The sequence below is a fragment of the Accipiter gentilis genome, chromosome 30, assembly GCF_929443795.1.
Source record: "Accipiter gentilis chromosome 30, bAccGen1.1, whole genome shotgun sequence".
Classification (NCBI taxonomy): Eukaryota; Metazoa; Chordata; class Aves; order Accipitriformes; family Accipitridae; genus Astur; species Astur gentilis.
The window spans coordinates 16307163-16332170 of record NC_064909.1 but is presented as its reverse complement, the minus strand read 5'-3'; the positions used below and the strand labels follow the sequence as shown (position 1 = coordinate 16332170).

Sequence of the window (25008 nt, the reverse complement as noted above, 5' to 3'; positions counted from 1 at the left end):
TACGTTACTTTGTACTGTGTATAATTTTGTTCCCAAAGTTTTTTGCTCAGATTCAGAACAGATAATGATTGGGAGAAGTTTGACCTTTCAGCCTTTAATGATTGTCGCAGATAAAACTTACTCTGCATAGCTATCCCATAGTATCTTTGGGATTTCTGCCACAATTTGGACAGTTTTCAATCACACCTTGAAGTGAATTAGTGTTCTGACCATTGCATGATCTGTATTGATCTTTTTTCTGCCAAACCTTTCTTCTAGGTGACAATCTCGATGCTATCCATGACATAACTGTGGCATACCCCCAAAACATTCCTCAGACAGAGAAGCACCTTTTGAATGGAAACTTCCCAAAGGAGATCCACTTCCACGTCCAGAGATATCCCATAGAGACAGTGCCCTCTTCTAAGGAGGAGCTGCAGCTTTGGTGCCGGAAGCGTTGGGAAGAGAAAGAGGAGAGACTCCGACACTTCTATGAAGATGGAAAATGCTTCAATGCAACAGGGCAAAGCATTATTCCACCGTGTAAATCTGAGCTCAGGGTCCTCATGGTTAAGTGCATCTCGCTCCTGTATTGGACGGTGTTCCCACTGGGTATGCTTGTGCTGCTGTACCTGTACAGCTTTGCACGATGGTATTTTGCAGCCATGATCATCTTTTTTGTTGTGCAGCAAAAGATATTTGGTGGCCTGGAGCTAATTGAACTCGCTTGTCATCAATATTTTAGAAAGCAGCAGAAATTGCACAACACAAAAATAAAAAACAATTAGTTCTGGGGTAGAGAAAGACGTAAAAATAGGTGGTTTTGAGACGTCCTGCAAATTTTATGCACAGGGAAGAATTTTTGCATGAGAATTGTCTTTTACTATCGCCATTGTTAGACATTTGCACTTGATTCTGTGAAGAGAAAGAAAAATGTTAGTTATTGGTATACGTGAAAATGGTAGTTTTTATCTCTGAATGTAATTTCAACATTGCTCTTGCAAGCAGCTAGCAACTGCATTCTGCTGTAATTAAGAAACAAATTGCTGGATTATTGAACAATCATAAGGACGTTAATAAATGTGACATGCACTGAACTTTCATGTAGAAACCCAAACTGTCCAGCTAAGAGACAGATGTATGATTTCTGTATAATCACATTGTTGTAAAGTAAGCACCAGATTTGGAAAGCTGGTAAGTTTAACAATGTTTTGATGGTAGGTGGAAGTTGGAGAAGAAGTTGTTCTGTTTCTTTTTTCTATTTCAAATGTTCAAACTTATTTTAAAATAATATTTTCCTGTAAGCTTTTCCAAGCACTGCTGAACCTACCACTATTCAACCATTCTGGCTTGGTCACTCAGAAGGATTTCTAAGCATTGCAGTCTTGTGCTGTAGTACAGAAAACAGTGCTGGCTCTGCCTCCATTTAAGTCTTAACTGATTATTTAATAGACCTATGCAGCTAAGTTTTGATTTCTCACTGTTTCCTACTGTTATTTGGTCTCCCTGTTAGTTGTGAGAGTCTTGTTCCTACTGTAGTATACAGAGCTGCAGGATAGGGGAGCTGGTTTTTTGTTGTTTTATTAGGGTTTTTTCCTCATAGAGGCAAAAGTAAGTGTCTCTGAGTAGCTGGCAAATGTTTTTCAACAAGGTCTCCTTGTAGACATTATTTGATTGAAAACATTTTATTTATTTTTCAGAGTAGGGAAGATATCTTTTTTTTTTAAAAAAAGCATTTATTTTGGTTTTCACATTGCTTCCTTAGGCATTTCAAGTGTCCATCTACATAATCAGGAAGACTGCTTGTTCTGTGTGTGTCAGCCAGACATGTTGAAATGCATCTGATGCAATGGTTGTCTCCTTATGGGTACAAGAGATGGGCTTCGGACTTATCACAGCACAGGGAAATTGAGCTACATCTTCCCTTTGCATCTCTTTGATTGCCTGATGACATCATTGCTTTTCCAACCTCCTTCGTGATTTTTTGGGGCTCCCACTATAACACTTCCCCTTATTTTCATGACTTTCAGAAAATATGAAGGCTTAAACTCCCACAAGGCACTTTCAAGTGTATTCTTTGTTGTATATAATAGAAGTAATGTTCATGTTCGCGTAGTAAAAGACATGAACATTGCCGGCTCCTAAGAGACACTTCATGTTAGGTTTGGTTTTCAGCCTCAAAAATGTTAGACCACTTTATCAACTGTATTGCTGCAAAACCTTCCTGGCTTACTAAATATTTGTTGTTTAGTGCATGAAGGCTTGTTTGAGCTAAACCGAGATGGCCTGGCTCCATATGTTGAGTGGCATTGCCATGAAATGTGAAAGTACAGAGTGCAAAATGTATCTTGTCCTATGCTGAATATCTCAAGTATTGGGTCAGCATGGTAGACACATCTGTCGTCTTCTAAATTACAACACTAAACATGCTGTCTGTATTCAAAGGCCATTTTTTGAACTAATCACCAGCCTCTATTCAACTGTCCCTTGCAAGGTGACAAGTATTTTTTAATCTATGCTTATAATAACTAATTGTTTATTATGCGGAAAGTACTTGAAGCCATCTGTTTTACTCTGATTTTTTTAATCCCTTTTTTCTTAAAAATAAATAAAACTAGGTTTATATTTAGGGTTATGTTTCTTAATGATTTTTTCATATTTATATTTGAGTACCTGACGACTGACAACTGGTGTTTCATTGTCACAAGTGGAAGGAGGTCCTTTCTGCACTATGAGGACTTTTTAAAACTTAATTCTGTGACATCAAAGGCATGGTTGCAGCTTACATCTACATAGCCTGGTTTTAGTTCGCCTAATACTCTGCTTTGGTGCAGTTCCCTGCACATCCAGGTAACTCGCTGCAAGGGAAAACCTAAAAACCTCATTTATGGTTAATGCAGAGGAGACCTAAAAGGCTTCTTCTAGTCTGTCCTGAGCCACGGCTGTGCATTCATACCAGGAGTAACCATGGCCAGCCTACTCCAATAGCCTTAACATAGTCTTCAGGAATGACTTCAGAGGACAGGTTATATATGTTGGTGACGTAAACACCAGCTACGCTTTTCTCAGTCGTTCAGAGAGCTTTGTGGTGTCATCAAATGTATCAGAAACATCAGTGTGAGTCTTGGTCATGGAGCGGTGAAAGATTTACGTCTGTGTGTGATTAGAGTTGGGCTCTGAAAATGAAATCAAATGCAATCCATCATTGACCCTTACAAGGGGTTTTCTCCCAGCTGGAGCCAAACACGTAACCTACTGTAATGTGGTAAACATCCTGCAAATCTGTAATTCATCCCTCTCTCTCATGTATTCAGATCAAAGAGAAAGAATAATCTTCTTGTCAGCTGCTAATGTCACGTTTGCAGTGCCTGGCTCCATGATGCAGGGCAGCACGTGGTAAGTGAAGAATCCTCCTCTCCCAGGGAGGTGTGTTGGCTTTGTGACTGATGTAAATTTTCAGATTATGTGCATCATTTTCCAGCTCAATTAGAAATGCAAGATGGGAGAAAAAATTGAATAAAAAGAAGGTTTGTGGATATAGAAGCTTCTTTGTTTAAAAAAGTAGTTAAGGAACTGGGGGAAGATCTTTCTATGAATGCTTTTTTTTCCTCTTTGGTCAAAATGTAGATTTTACTCAAAAGGTTCTAATATACAGGGGGGTTTGAGACTGTTTTGTTCTTACCCTGTTTCCCTATTCAGAGTACACTGAGGTGGCACTTAAGGACATGGTTTAGTGGTGGACTTGGCAGTTTTAGGTTTACGGCTGGACTTGATCTTAAAGGTCTTTTCCAACCAAAATGATTCTATGATTCTATGCTGGGTAAATCACTTTGAAATGTTGTCAGTGCTGTTAGGTTAAAGGTGCTAGTACTCCAGGAGTCACACACCCCCTCTTTCATGGAACACATATTGGCACCGAGACTCGTCTCGCTCATTAGCACATTTGCCATGGCTCACCTTCTCTTGTAGTCCCAGCAGCCGCAGTAGACAGAGCAGTGACTATACTCTGTCTATGGGACCTACAGGTCTTGCTAGGTCTTGCTTATGTTATTTGAGATTAATGATGTGCTTTAAGGATATTGCTTTCGTTTGCTCAATCAAATGTTTCCTCATCAATATCAGGGGTTTCTTTCTTTCTGCTCAGAACAGAAGGTTGAAGCCCTGCCATCTGTGTTTGTCATCAAGCTCATCTAGGTAGCAGGATGTCAGACCAAAACATTTTTCTCTTGGCTTCAAAGTTGCAAGGCCCGAAGCTGGTCTGTAACGTGTTGTCTTGATCATACAAAATGTAGTTCCTAGTTTTGTGCATTGCATCAATCTGTGGTGTTTAAAAAAGATCGTGTTTTTATAACTTGATTTTATATGTACACGGTGTGAAAGGAAACACCAGGATACTACAAACCTACAGAAAGCCTTAGTTTTCAGAGTTCACTGAGTATATTAGAATGTTTTAACCATGTACCAGTTACTCTACAGCAACAATAAAGACCTGAAGCATTGCATGTGTTTAATTTTGCTGTTTTCTTTTTACTGCACGACATATTCTGTATGCACCTGTAAGGAGCAAACCTTGTCTTCAGTCATATGGCTGTCCATTGGGCAGACCGGTGTCCGGCTCGACCCATGGTTTGTGGCTGTTGGGGTGGTACATCTCCCTGCTCTCCATGGGAGGTTGGAAAGGGGCGGCTGGCTGTACCTTACCTTCTAGTCTCTTCATGTAAAGGGATGCAGAAGCCTCTGAGCGTGCGAGAGGTACAGCTCAGTTTTAGCCTCGCTTTGCTGCTTAACCAGTATTGCTTAAGAATAAGCTGTTGCTCAAAAGAGCAGATTGGGTGGTGATACGTAGGTAAGTCCTCCATTTTAGCTATGTCCTGTTACCACCCACGTAATGACTGACACAAGAAATGATGTATGGCACAGTTCACGTTCCTAGAGGACCTGTCCTTAATGGAACTTCAGGGCACGGGCTCCTTCATTTCTCTGTTGTCCGAATGCTAATCTGGTGCGGAAGGGCAAGGGCTGTGTTTCTCAGGAGCTGTTGTGTTCCTCGTTACCTAATGGGAAATAGCCTTGCTGGGACTGCCACACCCCACAGCAGCCCGAGCAAAACACCTGCGTCTCCAGCAGGTAGCATGTGCCAGAAAGACCACCAGAAATGGAGACCCTGGTAGCAGTTTGTACAGCTAGAGATGATACTTGAAATGTCTCCTTATGCTCAGAGCGTTCAGATCAGTCCCCAAAAGCTGAAATGAGCCATGCTCTGTATCGAGCGGCTTGTCTCTCTGAAAAGATGGTTGTCGCTTCCTCTTTGTTTCCTCAGAGCTCAAATATGCAATGAAAAAATTGATTTCTCTGTCCTACCTGCCATTACAGAAAATAATAGTAATGGAGGCCAAAGCTTTCACCCTCCAGCTGCCCCAAACGCCTCCTTTGCAGTTCAATATGAGTAAAAGGTTGTCATATTTCCTGAGGACTTTGAATCAGACCGCAAGCTATCTCAACTAGAAATTATTCCCGGGAGCAGGGAGCACAGTCTGTGCTTATAACATGCTTGAGTGACTCTCATCCTAGAGAGGGTTTGTGCTGAGACACATGAGAGGCAGAGAGAGCTCACCTCTGTCCTTGCGGGGCCTCTGAAAAGTCCCAGCGTCCTTCTCAGGAGTGGAGATAGGCCCTGAATTTTTAAGCAGATATCTTTGTTTCATTCCAGTCTGGCCACCATATGGTTTTGTCATCCCTTTTTCTGGAGTTCTTCATGTGGGGTGACTCTTTTCTCTGGTGGTAGGGTATGCAGGAGACTGGCAGGAGGAGTTTGAGCAAAACTCTGCCTGCGTTTTCTCAGATAGGCGTTGCTGCTCTCGGAAGAAGGGTGTTTGCTCCTTCTGAGATACTTCACGCTGGGCTGCATGAGAGAGGTGGGCATGTGGGCGCTGGTGCGATTGTAATGGTTTTGGTGGTCAGCACCCTCTTCCCTAAATTTCTCTCTCCATCTTGCTTGTCAGAGGGGAGAGCCCCTTCACCCTTGCCTCCAGTGAGCAGAGAAGCACCTTCAGCCTTACCAAAGGGAAGAGCCAAAGGGGCTCAGGCTTTACCCTTGCTTCTGCATCCACAGGATGACACCCAGCAGAGGAGGATAAGCTGCTCCAGGGTGCAAGAGCAGGAGGAGATGCTGCAGGAGGAGGGGGAGGCAATGCCAGGCACTGCTTTCTGCAGAGCCGTAGCCTGGCACGAGCATCACCGCCTGGTTTTGCCCTCTACCCCCCTGCACTATTTCTTTGCCTGCCTTCAAGGCTTGCCCTGCTGCTCGAGCCGCTGGTTGTCTAGTGAGCGAGAGGAACAGATGTTAACACTGAACCCGAAGGGAAGGGACACGTTAGGGATAACGGGATAGGGGCGCTGGGGAAGGTGTTGGCTCCTGCCAGTGCTGGGTACAGCCGGTTGGGACGTGTCATTGTGTTTTGAAGGCTGAAGGAAAAGGTCTACATTAAGAGTCTTTTATACTTAGACATCTCTAGAGAAAGCAGAAAGAGAAAGAACATTCTCCATGGGGTGGTTAACAGCGGGACCCACGGACTGCCCCGGGAAGAGCCTCTTTATGTTCTTACCTGACAGTCTGCCCACTGATGCTGACATTGCCCATGCGTGCCTGTAGCCAGTCAGGGTGATATCTCCTCTCTTTCCATGCTCAGGTTTCTCACTTGATGTCCTCTGTTTCAAAACATGCAAACGGCTCCTCCTGTTTCTTGACCCGGCAGCTGTGCAAGACCCCGAGTTCTTTAAGGATAGAGTAATCCCGCACTGTCAGTAGGATTCCCACCGTCAGGCTGGGAAGCTGCCCGGCTTTCCAGGAGAGCTTGCAAAAATCGCTTGTAACGCAGCACTGCCTGGTGCAGTCTCCGCATCGCCTGGCAGCCAAGTGCTCCCCCACCTCCCTGGGAAGGAGCTGCCTCATTGTCCCCTTCCCCACCGTCGCAGTTAGATTTCCTTCCAGGTTATCCACTGAAATGATTGGAGTGGAGATGCTGTTCAGGCTGGTAGGTCCACAGGTTTTCTCCCTACAGCTTTGCACTCCCTGCCCAGCGCTGTTCAAAGAGCACTCTGAAGCTCAGCTCTGAACTCGTTTCGCTTGAGAAGTACCCTTTTTATGGCTAATGAAGCAAAGGTTCCCCACTTCCCAGGGGCTTTTCTTAGTGCTTTGTGATGGGCACAAATCATCAGAGCCAGTGGATCGGCCTCAGGGTCATGGTGGGGAAACCTTTCCTCTGCTGCGAAGGCGGGAGGGGGTCCCCTCCCGGCACTCAGGGTCTGGTTAGATCAGACTAACATGCACGGTCCTGGCCGTGGGGAGATCAGGGGCTGAACTCGTGCTGCTTCTAGCAGACCTTAACACCAATCCCTGGAGAAGCAGAACCAGCCATTTAAAGGAAATGCTCAAAACAACCTCTTTCAGCAGCAGACAAAACTTTTGATTCCTTTCCGGCTCTGTGCCTTCCTTCTCTTCTCTCCCTCCCAGGACCAAGAGGAGAGAAGGTTTTGGGACACCATCTATGCTTCAGTTGCTTAAAGCAGGAGAACGTGATCCTGGGGCCACTGTCCCACATGGATCAAGCTGTGCTGGCCAGGCTCACAAGGCAGGAGCTGAGGACTGCTTGACGCCACAGGCTCCGAGACCCACAAGGAGCGGGGCCGGATCCTGTTCCTCACCCGCCGCTGGTCTCCTGCGTGGGCACGTGCCAGCTGGTTCATCTTGCTGGGCTACTGCATGACCAATGCGAGATCCTTGTGGCTAACGCAAGGACAACGGGACATGGAGCATTGTCCTGCAGGACCCTAGTGTTTCAGCCACCAGCTGGGAAGCTGGAGAGGAGCACTTGGGAATGGCGTGGCTGTGCATGGACCTGCTGACCGACAGCCCTCGGGTGACCTTGGTGGTCTTCTCAAAGATGCTGTGGGTAATGGGGGCCAGGGGTGGGGACAGTGCAGCCACCGCTTACTGTAAGCCAAGGATGTGTCCAGCACCAACACCCACATACGGGTTTGAGGCTGCGTGTCCGTCTGGGACAGGTGTTATTCCCAGTCTCCGAGGTCTTGGCTGGGAGCGAGTCCCACTGTCACGGGCAGGACAGCGCAAGATGCAGCTGACCTGCAGCTGCTGGGATGATGGGCAGCAAACGTCACATTGCCAGCAGCAGCAAGGACTGGGTCTTTTATTCCAGATACGATAACTCAGCTGCTTGCCCATTCCCGTCGCTGGCATATGCCTAGCACACACAACCCTGAGAGTATTTGTCCAATAATTCAGTGTGGGTTTGTCTGACACAGGTGGGAGGGGAGCTGATGTTCAGCTGTGATCTCTGCTCTCCTCTCTCTGTTCCTGCTCCTGCACCACGTGCAGGGACGCCTGCGTGCCCCCAGAGCAGGGGGTGCCTCAGCCTACACGCCACATGCCCAGCCTGGCTCTAAATTAAGATGCTGAAGCTCTAGGAGTAGTCTGGCTGCACAGAGCTCGATGTGGGTTACTCTGCCCCACTCTCAACAGGTAGATGAGCTTGCTCTGAGTCCCCCGCTGCCACAGCCAGACCACTCTCCCATACGGCAACTTAAAAGCCCACTGGGGGATCTTGGCAAGCTTCTTCTGCAACAGGAGGGCTGATGGAGCTTCCCTTTCCTTCCCAGCCACTGGCAAAGAGCAGTGACGGAGGCAGGAGGCCAGGGGAAAGCATATGACCTCTGCTGCCTTCTCTATTCTTACGCCGGGATGAGTTTCCAAGAGCCGGCTCAGGCCTCTGTGGTCCATCACTTGGGCTCTTGCAGCTGTGCAAGGGCAAGCCTGACCTTGTGGTCACTCGCTCGTCAAGTGTCTACTGGGTGCGTGACATCTCCAGCCGCACTGGTGTAGGTGCTGCTCTCCTCTAGAGGTTTTGCTTTTCTACCCTCGCTGGGGGAAGGGGGGGTCTTTTCCAGGAGCCCCTGAGAGCGAGCACAAGGAGATGTTGTATGCAAGATCACAGCAAGGTGTTCGGGTCTGCCTCCTCACAACGTGTGAAGGTTAAAGGCAGGCTCTCAGCTTTCCACTGCTAATGACAGAAAGCGCTGTGTAAGTGAGAGAGCGCCTAATTAGGGATTAATGAGAAAGGAAGCTGTGGTTTTATTATCTGTTGGACATGAGTACCGTGGATGAGCAAGAGAGGTTGCATTAGCTGCTTCCTGCTGACTCCTTCCAGCAGGAAAGCCCTTAGCAGACTTTCTGCACGTTTAAGGCCAGGAGGTAGAGGAGAGGGCTGCAGACAAGGAGCGGTGGGGCTTGGTGTCCTCTGCTGCAAGCTGGGACAGACCCCAGACCTGTGGCCCCACGGGTGGACTGCGGACCTTGGGGCAAAGACCTTGGGCTCTACTGTTGGGTCTGCCACCGACCAGCGGCGTCACACACACCTCCTGGCTTCCCAGGTGGTTCTGCAGGACGGGGGACATCTCCTGGGGATGCGCTGCTGCGGGGGGACACACCACGCTGTGTCACAGACCTTTATTGTGGGTGAAAAGCGGCTCCAGCCTCATGAGAGCCTGTTCAGTCACAGTTATCCCTTTTCCTCAGACTGGTGCCTGGTGGCAGGCCGTGGGACATCAGGAGAGGGTCTGTCCGGGAGCAAAAGCACAGCTATTTGCTGCTGTGAAGGCTAGAGCAGAGGCCCCCACTTTGGGATCAGCCCTCTGCCCTGCCCCAGCCTGTATGTGATAGCGAGGGACGTTGGAAGAGATCAGATTGTTGACTGTTAGATAAAGACAGGAATAAAACCAGGGAGGTTGAATACCTAATCTTGAATTAGCTTCATCATTCCTAGCCATTGCACAAAAGCTATTAAAGTTATTACAGGACGTGCTGGATGCTTGCACAGCAAGAACAACAAATACAGGTAGAACGGTCCTTGTCATAAATATCACTCAAGCCGTCTCAACAGCTCTCTTTCTTTGCCATCATGATGCTGCTCGCAGCCAGCCTGGCTGAGCGATGCCAAACCCATGGCGAGCGGTGGGTGCATTTGATGGAAACAGCTACTTCTCTTTCTAAAGACTTGCATTGGTTTATGATTAGCAGGCGCCTGAACATTTCTCAAGAAGAGAAACCTCCTCGGGTGGGGCAGACTGGGCTTCTCTGGGTCTTTTCCATGGAGCTCTTGCTGCAAGTGCCACAAGGAAACAGAGACCAGGGCTTAAAAATCACTGTGCAAAAACCCCACTTATGCCTGCATTTGTCAAGTCTATTAATATTGTGCTTCATGCTATACTTTGAATGCTTTATTTAATGATTACTCTGCCTTTTGCCACTCAGCCACTGCAGTCACATCTGGGTCCTAAACTTATCAGATGTTCATTTTGGAAGATCACAGCCCAACTCCACTGATGTCTTGCTATTTGATACCAAGATGTCTTTATTATCAAGCACATGGACTTTTTAAGGCTTCTGTATTGACGCAGCATGCAGTTAGGTGCCTTTATTGCTCTATTAACCAAACCAGGTGCCTTTTCCAGTGACATACCATTGCACCCCTAGGTATAAAGTCCTGCGGTTAGCCCTAGTCTGCCAAATGCTCTGACACATCTAGTTGGGAAATGAACCCAGCTTTTAGCTAGTTCTCTCCAAATCCTAATCCTCCCGTCCCATCCCACCCTGCTGCATCTCCCCCAGCAGAGGAGAGGATTAGAAGGGAGGACCTTACCCCACACACTGGCATTGGTGGGCAAAGCAGAGAGGTCGCGCTGAACCTGGAGTACTTCCAGGGCCACTGAACCTCACTGAGTCACTCATTAAGTCGATACAGCAGGAAGTCATCAAAAATAGAACAGAGTGGAAATAAAATAAATAGCAAGGCATCCATTCACACCCTTGGCAGAGGTGTTTTGGTTCCTGGTCCCCCGCGTGCCCGCAGGGAGGACGGCCGCTGCTTATTAGACAGGTTATGCAATTGAAGTGGTCTATATTTGTCAGGAGTGCGTGGCGTACACACCTCAAGGGTCAGACACGCAGCAGTTTGGGGAACATTAGCTCCCCTAATGAATCAGCAGGGAGAAGGACCTAAAAATACAACTCGGCTGCAGAAGGGCATCATTGAGTTGCTCAGGGAGCCACGGTCAGGAGGCCCCGATGTGCCTTTCCAGCTCTGGCTGGAATTGTGATGCTATGCTCAGACGCTCATCGCCTCTGAAAAGGCAGGATCCAAGCTACACTGAGCCTCCTTTCAAACTTCTGCTGTGGTGTTGGATGTTGAACCAGTGCCTAAAGGAGGAGAAAGACCCTCGATCCATGCCATAACTACCATACTGTAAAGTCAACCTCCTTTTGAGGCTGCTCTCCTTCTAAGCCTGGCAATTCTGGACTGGCGCTGGTCCCCCTCCTGCATGCTGGGCTCACCTGCCTGCTCTGGGTTTCAGCTTCATGACTTAGGACTCTTGCGTGGAAGGAGCATAAAGGCTGGGGATGGCCAGGGCTGCTGGTTTCTCACCTCCCATGTGAGGGTATCAGCCATACAGAAGGCAAGCGATGACAATCTAAGCCTGCACAGGTCTTACCAGTGCACCAAGAACTTTCCATCCTTCTTTTTGGATGGGTAGGGCTGGAGAGAACCACCCCATTGCTCCACACGGGATGGGGAAATCCACCACCGGTGTGTGGGATGGCATCCTGGTGGTGCTGAGGCAAAGCGATCTCAGCAGCCAGTGGCTTGGCAGGCAGCAGGTCTTTCATGACCTCATCCTCTTTCAGCCTGGCTGCGCCTGCTGCATCCCAGTGCCATGCTGGTCTGCACTGGGAGAGCCCCCGGGTGGCATTTCTGCTACGTGGAAGAGGGAAACCTGAACGCGAGTGGGATGAATCCTCCTTTATAGGGTGTAGTACCACTAAAAATGATTGATTTCGTTCAGGGGTCAGGGAGGTCCTTGGCTGGTACCAAATGCGGAGGCTGGTCTGCACCACCTGTGCTGAGCTCTGCTATGGGTGCTGGTGAGACACGTGCTTCGTGTCGCCTCCTCGGCTTGGGGTTGCCTCAATGCTTTGTGGATATGTGTCTGTCGTCGTGCTTAGCTGCCCAAACATCTGCAGCCAACTGGGCCTTGCTCACGCCAAGCAGAAGACAGCTTGCAGGAGACTCCTGAGGACAGATTTGTGATGGGGGTGCTGCTGAAGAGGTTACAAGGACGGCTACGTCTGGTTCACCTTAGAGCTGAAAGCCAACATGTATCCAGCTCTCCCTTTTGCTCAGAGATCCTGCCACGTCCTCCTGCTAAGGGAACAGGAGGAGACTTCATCACTCTCCTGCAAACGGTGAGACCTGAGGAGGGCTCCTGCCAGGCATTGCCCACCCACAGGTGAAAGAACCCCCCCAAAAACCCAGGGGGAAGGCTTGTCTCCGTCATGCTCGATGACCGGTCTGCAGGAGCAGCAGAGCTGCTCCATGCTCCTTCAGCTGCCGGTGGAGCGGGGCAGCTCCAGCACACCAGCGATGGCCCATGGTCACCCCGTGTCAGGCTGGAGACATCAAGGAGAGCAGCCAGCTGGAGGGGTGTTTCTGAGTTCGTTTTGCATGAATAAGGATGGTTAATGAGAGCTTTTGGGGGGAAACTGGAACAGATGGAAGGAAATAAGAGATAGTCTCTCTTTTCTTGGTTTCTATTATTATAAGTAAATCTGTTTGCCTGCAGTGCCCAAGAGCACAGCTCAGTACCCTGGTTTACCCAGAGCAGTATAGGCAAAGAGCGGTCCTTACCCCAGGGGCCCTATGCTGTGTCGGCGCAGTGTCCGTACATGCCATTTACCTTTCTAAGATCTTAAACGCTGTGCCCCGGACCAAATTCTGCCTTCCTGTATGCCTGATGGAGGACCTGCCCACCAGAGGCAGAGAGCAGAGCCTGGCTACGCAGCCTGTCCCGTGAGGCTGGCGATCTCCTCGGTGGCTGTGAATCCCTGTCACATCCCCAGTTAATGTCTTTGGTCCTTGGCTTCACGCGGTTTGGCAGCCTGCCCCACGCAAGGGCCAGGCCACCGTGCTAAATGTGGCCCGAGTGGACACGTGCGGCTGTAAGACCCGCCCTGCACTTGAAAAATATAAAACTATAGAGGGGTAAATTGCACGGAGGCGTTGTTGGTGACCCATCAGAGCCAAGGTTGATGTCCCTCTCGGTGGGGTTCGCAGACCACTGGTACCGATTCAACAAATGTAATCCCAGGGGCTCACTGACCCACCCGGAGCACCCCAAGCTTTGTTATGGTTTGGAAAAGCTTGGCCAGAAAGTGCTTTCTCATTGCTATTTTTGTGTGTTTTTGAAGAACAGCTCTCCATGAATGTCAGGGTGGAGGTTACCTCCTACAGGAGCAGTAGAGCTTCCCGACTGCTACAGCTAGTATTAATTAAGCCTTGAAAGGAGGATCCTGCTGAGCTGTGGGCTGAGGAGCAGCAGCGTCTTGGGGGTGGTGAAGGCAGAGGGCAGAGAGAAAGGGGGGATCCGGCAGTTTGGGGGCTGCCCTGGACAGAGGAATGCAGGTACCACGTGGAGCTCTGCGGGTGTCGGGCACAAGCTGGGATCCTGCTCCCCACCTGAACCTCTTCTGGTGCCAGCCTGGAGATGCTGGCAGCCCCGATGGGGCGGACAGACCCCTGGAGAAGGACAAGGAGGTCAAAACCAGCGGTCACGTCTATGCTGTGGTCCTGGGTAAGGCATCTGTGTTGCAGTCTCGCATAGTCTCTGCCCCACCTTCAGTATAAGCCTTGGAGGTTTTGGCATAAACCACAGGAGGATGTTCCTCCCATCACGCTCTTAGTTCTGCTTGTCTGTGGGGTGTCTGTGGTCACCGCAAAGTCCACGCGTGCCACTGGTGGCACTGGGTCAGTCCTTCTGGGCTCTCACTGGCCAAGCACCGGGGTGCCAGCTCCCCTCTGCTCCCGGAGCTGTCACCAGCTGAGGCTCGGAGACCCAACCCAGCACCACCACACGGACGCGCTCACTGGTCGGCCCTGGCCTCTCTGGGATGAGGTTCTGTCCCACAGCGACCCTGGAAAAGGACTGATTCAAATATAGCTGCGGGGCTGGTCTCTCCGCTGCGTGTTTCCTGAGCAAGGTAATTTATTTGGAAGAGTTGGTCCTGGCAGAGATCTTCGTGCACGTTTTTCTGCTCCCCTCGGTCCTCCCTGCAGATAACTCAGCTGCCACAGCAGCTCCTCCTTCCCCGACCTCATGTCCCCTGGACGGGCTCACGAGGCACATCCCTCTCCTGCAACAGCTGCTGAAATTGCTTTTTATTTTTAAACCCTGGGACACAAAAGCCCTACCTTTATCATCCGCCTGCAGTCCCAGCAGCTCCGTGTATCCTCATTAAGCAACCACTGATCATCAAATGAACGTGACAGGCACAAAAGGCAGGGGGAAACGTGGCCGCCCGGCGTGCCCACAGCTGATCCCGGCTCCCTGGGGCTGCAAAACGTTGCGGGGGGCTTCTCCCTACGGGGTGGGGAGCCCGGGGGAATGGTGAGGTTGTGCCTTCCTGCTGCAAGGTGGGGCCGGTGGCTGCAAGGACTGAGTTCACCCCAGCTGTGCCAGATTTTCTACTGACAAAGAAGAATAATAATTCTTTAAAGGGGGTTAATGGGATGGGAAAATGGCAAACTGGATTACGGGCCGTGCAATTTTATTTTCCTCTTTGGAGACGCTATTTAAATAATCCTTTTATTTATTTATTTTTAATCTCTGTAGTCCACACCCTGATGGAGGATGCCTCCAGAGCAAGGGGACCACCAGCCTTTGGTCAGCGGGGTGCAAGGGGATGTGCGTGGGCAATCAAATTGGGTGGCAGCCTGACCCCCAGACAGGGCTGCTTCTAAAGAAAATTTGGGGAGAGGGAGGGATCATGCAGGGATATTGGTGCAGCCCCCTGTCCAGGGTAAAAACAACTCCGATTTGGCTGTAAATGCCCAGGCATTCAGAAGCGTTTGGATTTGGTGTGTTGAGCTTGTGTTTTGGTCAGGACTAGCTCTCAGCTGGTTTCTCTAGCCACCAAACTTGCTACAGAGCCTCCCAATTGAAAGGTCCCACTGCATTTTGGAAGTGAGCGTGCAAAGCCAGTGCGCGCAAGTAAGGAATCATGCTGGGAAATGCGATGGCAATCCCAGTGATGGGACTGTGCTTGTAGGCAGGAATCACACCTGTGGTGCGGTGACGGGAGAAAACGCAGTCGGTGGTGCTCGTTTTGGGGCCAGGAGCCTGCTTTCTGGAATATACTAGAGCTGGGCCTACAGCAAAATTACAGCGTGACTAGGATGCTCAGGAGTCCCTGCTGGGGTACACTTCACCCTGAGACAGGCACCAGCTGATACATAAATTAACTTTTTTTTCCCCCAGCTTTCAGAAAAGGTTTACGCTGGGCTCTGTGATTGCACAAAGTTTTAGTACAGCTCCTGTCTCGACTAAACTTCTTCAGGCATCGCTAATTAAATTGAATTTACTGAGATGACAAGCGTCTTTCTCGTCTCGCCCACAGCTGTTGCGACTGCTGCTTGGGCTCCGGCGCTGCCTGTTCGGTCCTTGGGCTCCGGCCGTGACAGGCTCAGGTTTGGGCAGGGACCTGCCACGGGTCCCCTGGGGCTGCCCGGGCTCGGGGACACTGCCTGGGTGCCTCTGCCAGTGTGAGAACTGAGGGGCAGACCAGGGATCAGCCCAGCCTGGTTTTTATTTCTGCAGATAACTCGGGTGGCCACAGATTGGTCTTTGGTCCCTCATCGTCCTCCTGTCCATGCCTGGTGGGGACAGTTAATAATAGATGTTGGACGCTGCAGGAAGATGCAGAATTTAAATGAATTCCCCTTCCTTCTCAGTAATAAAAATGTTTCTCCCCTAAGAGTCCCTTGATTAATTGATCCGGCAATTGACAAATCAAGGATGGGAACGCATAAAATCCAATAGAAAGAGATGAAAATAGCATTATGTACCATCTGATGCAGTCAGCGATGTCATGCAACGAAATGACTGCAGAAAAATAGGGCCTTGAGCTGGAGGAGCCTTCATTAAGATGTGGCAAGGGTATTATTAAGTAAAAGAACATTGATTTTGTTTGAAAGATTTGGCCATCCATATTAAATATAATCTCAGTAATGTAATCTCGGTAGTTGTTTTAAATGTCAGCCTCACTTGGCTACATCTGCTTGCTGGGGTTGCTGCTCCGAAATGAAAATGAAAACTTCATTCTCCATCACCCATTGTACTCCATTAGCAGCTTGATAGGCTTTGCCCATACAGGGAAAAATTAGCATATGGTTTTCCTATAGGGAATAAGCGTATGCCAGAAAGGCCTGTGTATATAAAACATATGTGACGGTAACAAAACAAGTAATTTACAAAGACAGAAGCAGCCAACACGCAGGATATTTCAAAGCCAGAAATCACTTTAAACTCTGGGCTTTCATGTGAGACTTGAACACTGGGCCAAATTCTCCTCTGCTGTTAACGCATGTAGCTCTGCTGGCTTCAGCTCAATGTCCTCGGAAGTTGAAGCCCCTATTCCAAGTCCAACCTGACAAATTCTGCTAAAGAATCTTTTTTTTTCTGGGTCCCAGATGTCCAGATCCAGCGACAGCAACGCCTGCACAGGACTGCCATGGTGTGTGTTGGTTGGCTGGAGGCACTCAGTGGTGCCCCCGATAGCTCATCAGAGAAGTGGGTGCTTCGAGATTGGGGAAAAGCACCACTGAACTCATAACCTGACAGCACAGCTGATGCGAGGGTCCTCACCCAGGTGGGTGTTCCCACAGCAAAATGGTGCACGGCACCACTGGTCCCAACTGGGAGCATGGGGATGGTCTCAAATTGGCATGAACCTCGTGTCCCCCAAGCCTCAGAGGAGTTGGGGATAGCATCCCCTGTGGCACAGTGCTGGAAGAAGGAGAGGAGAAGGGTCTCTGCTGGAGACATAAAGTCAAAACCCAGCAATATGTAGTACGAATGCTCTTTGCTGCCTGCCGAGGAGATCTGCAGTCTGAAATCCAGCACAGCGAATGCAAGAGGTGCTCTCATCGTCTGAGACAGATAAAAACCTTGACCAAATCCTTGCGTGTGTCCATCTGAGCCCAACACCTACTCTGCTCCCGCAGGAGATCTCCAGCCCCAAGGCCCCGAGATGAGAGCAGCAGCCTGTGGACAGCAATGGAAACCAGTGCCACCAGACGGGAGGGACCGTGGGCTCAAAAGTAGCTGGGAAAACATCGGCAGGACCAAGGGAAGATTGGAGAGTTTCGACGCAGTTACTCCCGCATCCCCTGGGTCCAGCGGGCACAGGGAAGGCAGCGGTGCGGAGAGCAGGTGCCTGAGCACATCGGTTGCACAGCTCTGCTACAGGATCAAAACAATTTCCTTGTGAATCAGAAGTGTCCAGACACAGCTGAAGGCACCGAGCCACTTGACTGTAATGGAGTCAATTTTCTCCTTCAAAGTGCAGCATATAAACCTTTTTATAGCCATGCGCCGGCAGAGCTATTTTTTCTCCCCGCCAGCTGTTGAAAGCCATTTCTGTGGCTCCCTCTCCAAGCCTTCGCCTGCTGTCCTGCAGCTACCGTTTCATTGCCCGCTTGAGCGCTTGGGAGCTGAACGGCAAAGAAATAGAAAGCTACCGCTCTGCTCTGACATTGCTTTGGGGCAGGGAAGGAGTCCCTTACAGGTGGGGGTTGGCCAGGATTTGGGGAGGGGGAGCAGCGGTGTGTGCCAGGCTCTCCCCGTGTCCCTGCAGCATCAGGTCTTGCTCCGTGTATCGCCTGAGTGGTGGGGCCGCAGCAAGAAGGAGCTGGTGAGAAAAAAAAGCAGGGGAGTGCCTTGCCCCAGGATGCTGAGGACACCAAAAATATGGGTCCAAGGGGAGAGCGGGCACGTTGGCAGAAGAAAGCTCTTTGGAGAGCTAATTAAGGCACAGAAAATATCTCTGGCGCTGAGCTCCTCAGGGACACGTTGCTGGAGATGGGGAGGGTTTGTGAGCTACAACCCTTGTGGTTTTACCCTAATTTTATTCTCCTCCTAGTAGCCCCTTTTCAGGTAACAGGCTGCACAGACCTTTGCTCTGACCAGCTTCTACCTGGCCTGATGTGGAAACCTAACGATCCTTCCTTAGGTCCATTGACTATTTTTCTGTCTCTGTTGCGACTGTGAAACAAGAAACGAGGTAAAATCACCGTAAAGATCATCCTACAGGCGTTCGCTGGGTAAAGCCCGCATTGCCCTAACATAACCATGATCTAAGTGCCAGACCTGAAACAAGAGGGGCTTTCCCCCCCATCTTTCCTTGCAGTAACTGCGGAGCGGGAGCAGCAGTACCTTTCCCTACGGAAAAGGGTACCACAACCGCGACTCCACGGAATAAGTGCCCCTGCATCAAAAGTAGGGCTTGACGTTTGGGGCACAGATGAGGCACAAACACCTGCCTCCCCTTGCAATTGGTCCCAGGGGGTGTCCGATGGAAATACAAACACAACCTCCCTCCGGGAAAAAAGGAAGAAGAAGAAGAAAATGGAAAGAAAATAGATTTGTGTTGGTTGGGTGAGTCTGGTAGTTTCGAAAAGCTGCAGAGCACAAAAGGAAAAATATACATGGAAAGCAAAATATAGAAGCTTTTGTGTGATGCCAGTAATTTTCCTTTCCTTTGCTGAGGAAGGAGCTGCATGAATGTGTGGTGTTACGATTTGTTCTTTCAAACGGCTGAGTCAAATACGAGCTAAATTACAAAGAACCGTATGGAGACATGAAGGACACGTAATGGCAATATTTTGCCATTCCTCCCTCAGACTAGATGGATGTGGAAAGCAGGAAGAAGAAGAAAAAAATTGCATTAGGATTCAGATAGGATTTTGATAGCAGTTATTAAATGAAATGTAAAGGTTATTTTTAAACCCAAACCCTGGGTGCTGCTCCAAGCATGAACAGACTCGCAAATGATCTGAATTTTTCCATTTTCTTAATACTGTTCCTATGGATGTGTTTAGCACATAGGCAGGCCCTGCAACCTTAAATTAAAGAAATAGGAAAGGCAAAAGAAGAAACAAGCATTTCGCTGGGTGCACAGGCAAAATACATACCAAGAGAGCAACAGCTGGAATTGATATTTCATTGCCAGGACCCCTTGCTCCAGGATAAGAGCAGCAATGAGCAGGACCGGGATTTGGAGTATCCCATGCACTGGTTCAGGTCTCAGGGTTTCAGCTCCTCAACCCTGAATACAAGTCTGGAGCAGATACTGAGTATTCAGAGAAGAAAATGTGCCTGCTGTTGTCCAAACTTGGCCCAAAAGCCTCTGTAATGATTCCCATTGACATACTTTGATGAGTCGGTCCCAGGCGCAGGCAGCGGGTCTGGAGGCAGCTGGAGTGGGCAGGCTGGCAGGATTTCTGGAGAATCCCAGGCAGACTTCACACCTCAGTTCATAGGAAGCTCCTGCATGTCCAGTTTCTGGTTATTGGTCTTGCAGAGTTTAGGTGGGATTCAGCAGCGCCTAGACCTTGTTCTGTCTTGATGAGGAGCTGCGGTTTCCATCCAAGAAGAGGCAATTAAAGGGCTTGTTGTTGCTCGAGCCAGAAAAGTCAGCCTTGAGATGAATCCACCAACCCCAGTGGGGTGACAGACATGGCAGAGAGAAGAACCACCAGATTGTCCCAGCCCAACCACCGCAGCCGCAGGGCTGACCTTCTCGCTCGCACCCCAGCGTGCAGGTCCGATGTCAGCTGTAACTCATCTGATGACTGGAGAGCATCTGCCATTCCATCTGCATCGTGGTCACAAACCAGTTGTGATCCCTCCAGAGTGTTTCAGGCCAGAACGATGTATCGCACCTGCCTGGCAAAGTTTTCTTCTCTAAAACCTTTCCATAATTTGCAGTGCTTGAGGCACTGACAGATGATACTGTTTTTTGCAAATGAGAAGTACTTCATGTGGCAAAAGGTGAGTGTGGAGGAGGGTAGTAAAGGTGGTTGTCAGCCACACTGGTTATTTTCCATAGGGAAACAGAGATTGTGTTCACTACCATCCCTGACCAAGGGCTGCAACATGGTCACTGGTTTGGGGTTTTGCTGACTACTGGGCTCGATATTAAGGCCTGGTTAACAACATGACCCTTTTCCAGTCAAAGCCTTTTCTTCTCTTCCCATTTCTGAAGAGCTCAGGACTGCAGGATCAAGGCAGTGATGCCAGGCTAAGGTAACCTACACAAGCGCCAGCTCGCTCCTCCTTCCTGGTTAATGTGGCATTCCAGTTGGCTCAGTTATTGGTCTTTAATATTATCATCTTATTATTTTTGGTGCTGCTCATCATGAGCAACTGTCCTGGTTTCGGCTGGGGTAGAGTTAATTTTCTTTCTAGTAGCTGGTATAGTGTTATGTTTTGGGTTCAGTATGAGAAGAATGTTGATAACACACTGATGTTTTCAGTTTTTGCTAAGTAGTGTTTAGACCAAGTCAAGCATTTTTCAGTTTCTCATGCCCAGCCAGCAAGGAGGCTGGAGGGCCACAAGAATTTGGGAGGGGAGACAGCCAGGACAGCTGACCCAAACTGGCCAAAGGGGTATTCCATACCATGTGACATTGTGCCCAGTATGTAACTGGAGGGAGTTGGCCTTGGGGGGATCTCTGCTCGGGAACAACTGGGCATCAGTCGGCAAGAGGTGAGCAATTGCATTGTGCATCCCTTGTTTTGTATATTCCAATCTTTTATTATTATTATTGTCATTTTATGTTATTATTATCATTATTAGTGTCTTCCTTTCTGTCCTATTAAACTGTTCTTATCTCAACCCACAAGTTTTACCTTTTTCCTTCCGATTCTCTCCCCCATCCCACTGGAAGTGAGTGAGCGGCCGCATGGTGCTTAGTTGCCGGCTGGGATTAAACCACGACAGCATCATACGTAGTAGCAGTCATACTACTGCCATGAGAGCTTGTGAAGCAGCATGTGTTGCCAGTGACACACAAGCAGCCTCCTCTCTTCCCAGCCCGAGTATTTACTCTCCCTTACAAGCTTCCCCTGGCTGCTGCCATCCCCTGGGAGCGGCGAGGGGAGGAGGATGCTGCCACCTTACGCAGAATGGGCTGCCCATCTGTATGCTCTCCATGGCTGTGGTCATAGATATCAGACACGGGATCATTTGAGAAACACCAGAGGAAAATGCTGAACCGCAAAGTGTTAAGAGGGAAAGGTTAAAGGACTCCCACCAGCCCCGCGTGCTCGGCCAGAGCGGGAGGCTGTGATAGCAGCACCCGCGGTCCATGACGCTGTGATGCTCTTGCTTGATCCCACATTTTTCTGTCCCGGCATGTGCACATCAAGGACTTGCTGCGCTCGCTTGAGCTGTGCACTGAATGATGATGAAGTGACATCGTCATGGCAACAAGTGTGGATTTCCTGGTCGCATAGCAACCCGATGCAGGCTGATGTAAGATGTGTGCTTGTTTCCTTCACTGGCTGCGCTCCTTTGATGTGTCTGTGAGATTTGGAGTTGGTTTAGTTGGGGTTTTTTCATCTGTTGGACGTGCCGTGACATCAGAATGATGAGAATGTTGTTTTGTGTGTGCACAGAGGGGAAGAGACAGCGATTATCATCTCCTCTGCGAGCCCTCAACCCAGACGCTGTCTTGCTTAGGGGCACTAATATACACAGCTCATTTTTAGAGGCTTGATAGTACTTAATCTTGTATTTATTGTAACTACTTTATGTAATATAGACTCGAGGAGACAAGAAGATGCCTTAAGTGATTTTGTCTCAAGACGTCCCTCTTGATTTTTGCGTTAGTCTTGTCAAAGGCATGATATTTTTGTGCATTGGGCAGCTGTAAACAGGTCTGATTTTTCCACAGCATCACAGCACGGTGCTATAGGGAAAGCTGCAGGCCTGATTTTTGTGCAGACCAGCTATCTGCAGAGCTGACTGACCCACTAGCTCTTTCATGGGTCATCTGCAATACGGCAAGACAAATCCTTGTTCACAGTCACACCAAATCTCTGTACGCAACATGAAATGGTAAAAGTCCGTCGCATCCTTCTTGCTTAAGGGTGTGTTCCTTTATATTGAAGCAGAAGAAGGTCTTTACAGTGCTGGTTGTGGCTTCAGTCTGTGCTGATGGCCAAATGGTCAGGATCTGCAGATCTCGGAGCACGTGTCTGCTAAACGTGTCTCAGTTTGCCGGCAGGGAGGACCCAGGTAAGATGTTAGAGGTAGCTCATAAGAAGCTCACGTTGCATCAGTCTTCTCCTTGGTATCTTGCTTTTGAAATTCTGGCCCACCGGCTCAGGAAGAAAATTAGCACTTTAATAGCTAGTGACCTTAATGGAAGACATTAATTCAATTAGCACAAAATGCTCAGCCTTTCAGACAGCTCTGTTCAGCCCGCTCTGCTGCAGGATATGTGGAGACAGCTCCTGTAAGCTACAGAACGTGAAGCAGCCAGATCAGCACACGTGCTTGGAGGAGGGTGGCCTGGGGTCCTACTCCAATCAGCACGTGTGAATTAGGCAGAACAGGTCTCACGTAGGAAAAGCAAAGTTCTGCAGACACCTTCATTGGCTTGTCCTGGTAACGGTGAGAAAGACAATCGCACACTGACATGGGGAGCTTTGTCTCTGGCCTCTCTTCTAAGGTCATGATGGGCCTTCAAACATCTGGAGCCCTGTGGTGTACGTCAGCTGGAGTATCATTTGGGAATAAAGAACAACAATTCAAAGCAGGGGACGCTGAATTAGAGCTGGGGAACTAAAATCATTCAGCAAGTCTTTCCAAATCTACTGGACTATCCGTTTCTCCCTGCTTGGCCCTTTGCTTGGCCCTTGCTTGGCCCATGTAGATCAATGGAAGATGATGAAACGCTTCTGGTGACGGTATGTGTGGCCCAAGGAGAGAAGCAACAGGCTATGAGACAGCCTGGAAGAGGGAAGGGACAGCAAGCCCTTAACGGACCAGAACCTGCATTAGCAGGGTAGCCCAGAGGGGTGGCCCTGGGGGAGGCCAGGACCACCTCACTCAGTCAGTTGCCCTTGCTCAGAGAAGGATGGAGCTGGAGATAAGGGCCTCCTGCATATAGACTTGTGTCTGTACCTTTTTGTGCTACGTGGGATGGAAAGACTGGGCACTCAGCAAATTATGCATCCATCCATGCCATTGTTCATGAGCAGACATTGCCCTAAGTGGTTTGGGAGAGGTGGAGGGACTATACATCTGTGCAATATAAAGGGGAAAAAGTCCCCTGGCTCAGCCAGGAAACCCATGCATGTCCCAGTAACTCCAAAATCTAAGAAGTGCTGATCATAATAGATAGATAGATGGATAAATAAATAAATAAATGAAAAATAAAAAATACTGCTGTCAGGTTTCATCAATATGGCACCGCTAACTCTGCAATGAAGTGTTTTAAAAGAGCCAGAAGAGATTTGTGTCCCAGGTTTCCCATCGTCAGGTCCAGGAGATGCAGATGAAGAAATCTGTAAGGAGATTGATCTGAAGGGTTTTATCATCCCAAAGACAGACTGAATGGCTGTATACATCACTTTTCAAACATGTGGGGTGTTATTTAGAGACAGCAGTCTCCAAACAGCTCTTCCATATGATCGATGGTAGCAAAAAGGTATCCGTCAATGTTTGGCTTCAGGCTTTTCACACAAACCCATGTTTTATACTGTGTTTGCTCAAAGAAAAAAAAATTACTTCAAGAAAGTCTTTATTTATGTGCCAATAAATTGTACAGAACCTGGAAAACAAGCATATCAAACGGGTGGTGCTTTTTCCCAAGCCACTCAGATGCAAGTTCCCGAGATCTGATGCCAGAGGGGCAGTCAGCCCCAGTGGTCATGTGGTTAACTCTTGCCCTGAAGCAGACCCTTCTGGCATATCCTTTTTTGATATTTTTCAGGGATTATCATCACACAGCCATTTCCTCCTGTGAAGCCTGTGTTCATGGTTTATGGAACAAAAATCAAAAGAGTCTTTCTAGATGCCTGCTTGTCAGGTGCTCTGAACATGCCAAACTAAGCAAAATTATTGCTGTCTCCTAAGACATGTGCCTAGAGGAGGCTGTGAAAGGCTTTTAAAAAGCCTTTTCAACTCTGTACAGGTGACCACCTGGATAGCACGGCTCTTCCTCCTCTCGTCCCATGCCCATTACCCCTCCTCCCAATAGCTCATGAGTCTCTCCTCTTCTCTTTTTGGGCTTTAAATTTGTTCTCTCTCTTTTTAGACATTAACAAATTGCATTTATTATTTCCTTCCCATCTTGTCCTGTCCCGTTTGGTCAAGCCATTTCTTTGAGAGGATACATCTGCAGCGGTACCTCTGCTCCTGTCACACGTCTGCCCCAGGTTCAAGGCGGTATGGCTTAAGTAGGGGTAGTTGGACTGCTCAGCATTTTCTCCCTGATGCCATATTTTGGGCTGAAAACTGACTTCTCAACAAACATTTTTTTGCCAAAGAAGTGGCACTTCTGTGAAAAATGCAGTTTTTCCATCCAAAACCTCAAATGTCTGGAAACAATGTGATAAAGGACAGATTTGTTATCCCTTGGGAAGTTGTCCTGATGCATATGAAACCTTTGGGGGTGCAGCCAGGGTGCCTGAACAGCATCGCTCTGGCCGAACCTGCGTGCACCCGGCAGCGCCCGGTCTCTCGGAGCAAGGAAATATGCAGCCCTGGCCACCAGGACTTGGGCAGGTCCCCGATACGAGACCGTCAGGAAGGGTTTTCCTCCTGGCTGGGGTCCCCCTTGGCTTCTCCTCTGCCTCCCACCATGACCCTGCTGCAACCACGTGGTGGTTGGGGAATATTTGGTGTAAGAGAAGGGGTGAAGGTGGATTTTACCAATCCCAGAGTCATCGCGAGGAAAAGCTTAGCCTCTGTCTTAACAGTGCTAAGGTAGCGTGGGCATGGCACCAGCAAGGACTGGAAACCTAGGGTGGTTTACAAACTGGCTTAACCCCAGCCACCAGTATCAGACCGACTCTTCTTGCAGACTACAGTACAAAAACTCTGTATGAAAC

At 48.9% G+C, this 25008-nt stretch overlaps 1 protein-coding gene across 6 annotated transcripts in view; it reads left to right on the top strand.

Moving 5' to 3' along the window:
- The window catches only part of LCLAT1 (lysocardiolipin acyltransferase 1), a 120935-nt gene extending 116445 nt beyond the window's left edge, over positions 1-4490 (top strand). For all 6 annotated transcript variants that reach the window (XM_049834019.1, XM_049834018.1, XM_049834020.1 and 3 more), the window contains one exon: positions 259-4490. In XM_049834019.1, coding sequence (XP_049689976.1) covers positions 259-767 — 509 coding nt within the window. In that variant the 3' untranslated portion in view covers positions 768-4490. The remainder of the gene's footprint in view (positions 1-258) is intronic.
- Positions 4491-25008: the final 20518 nt, after the last annotated feature.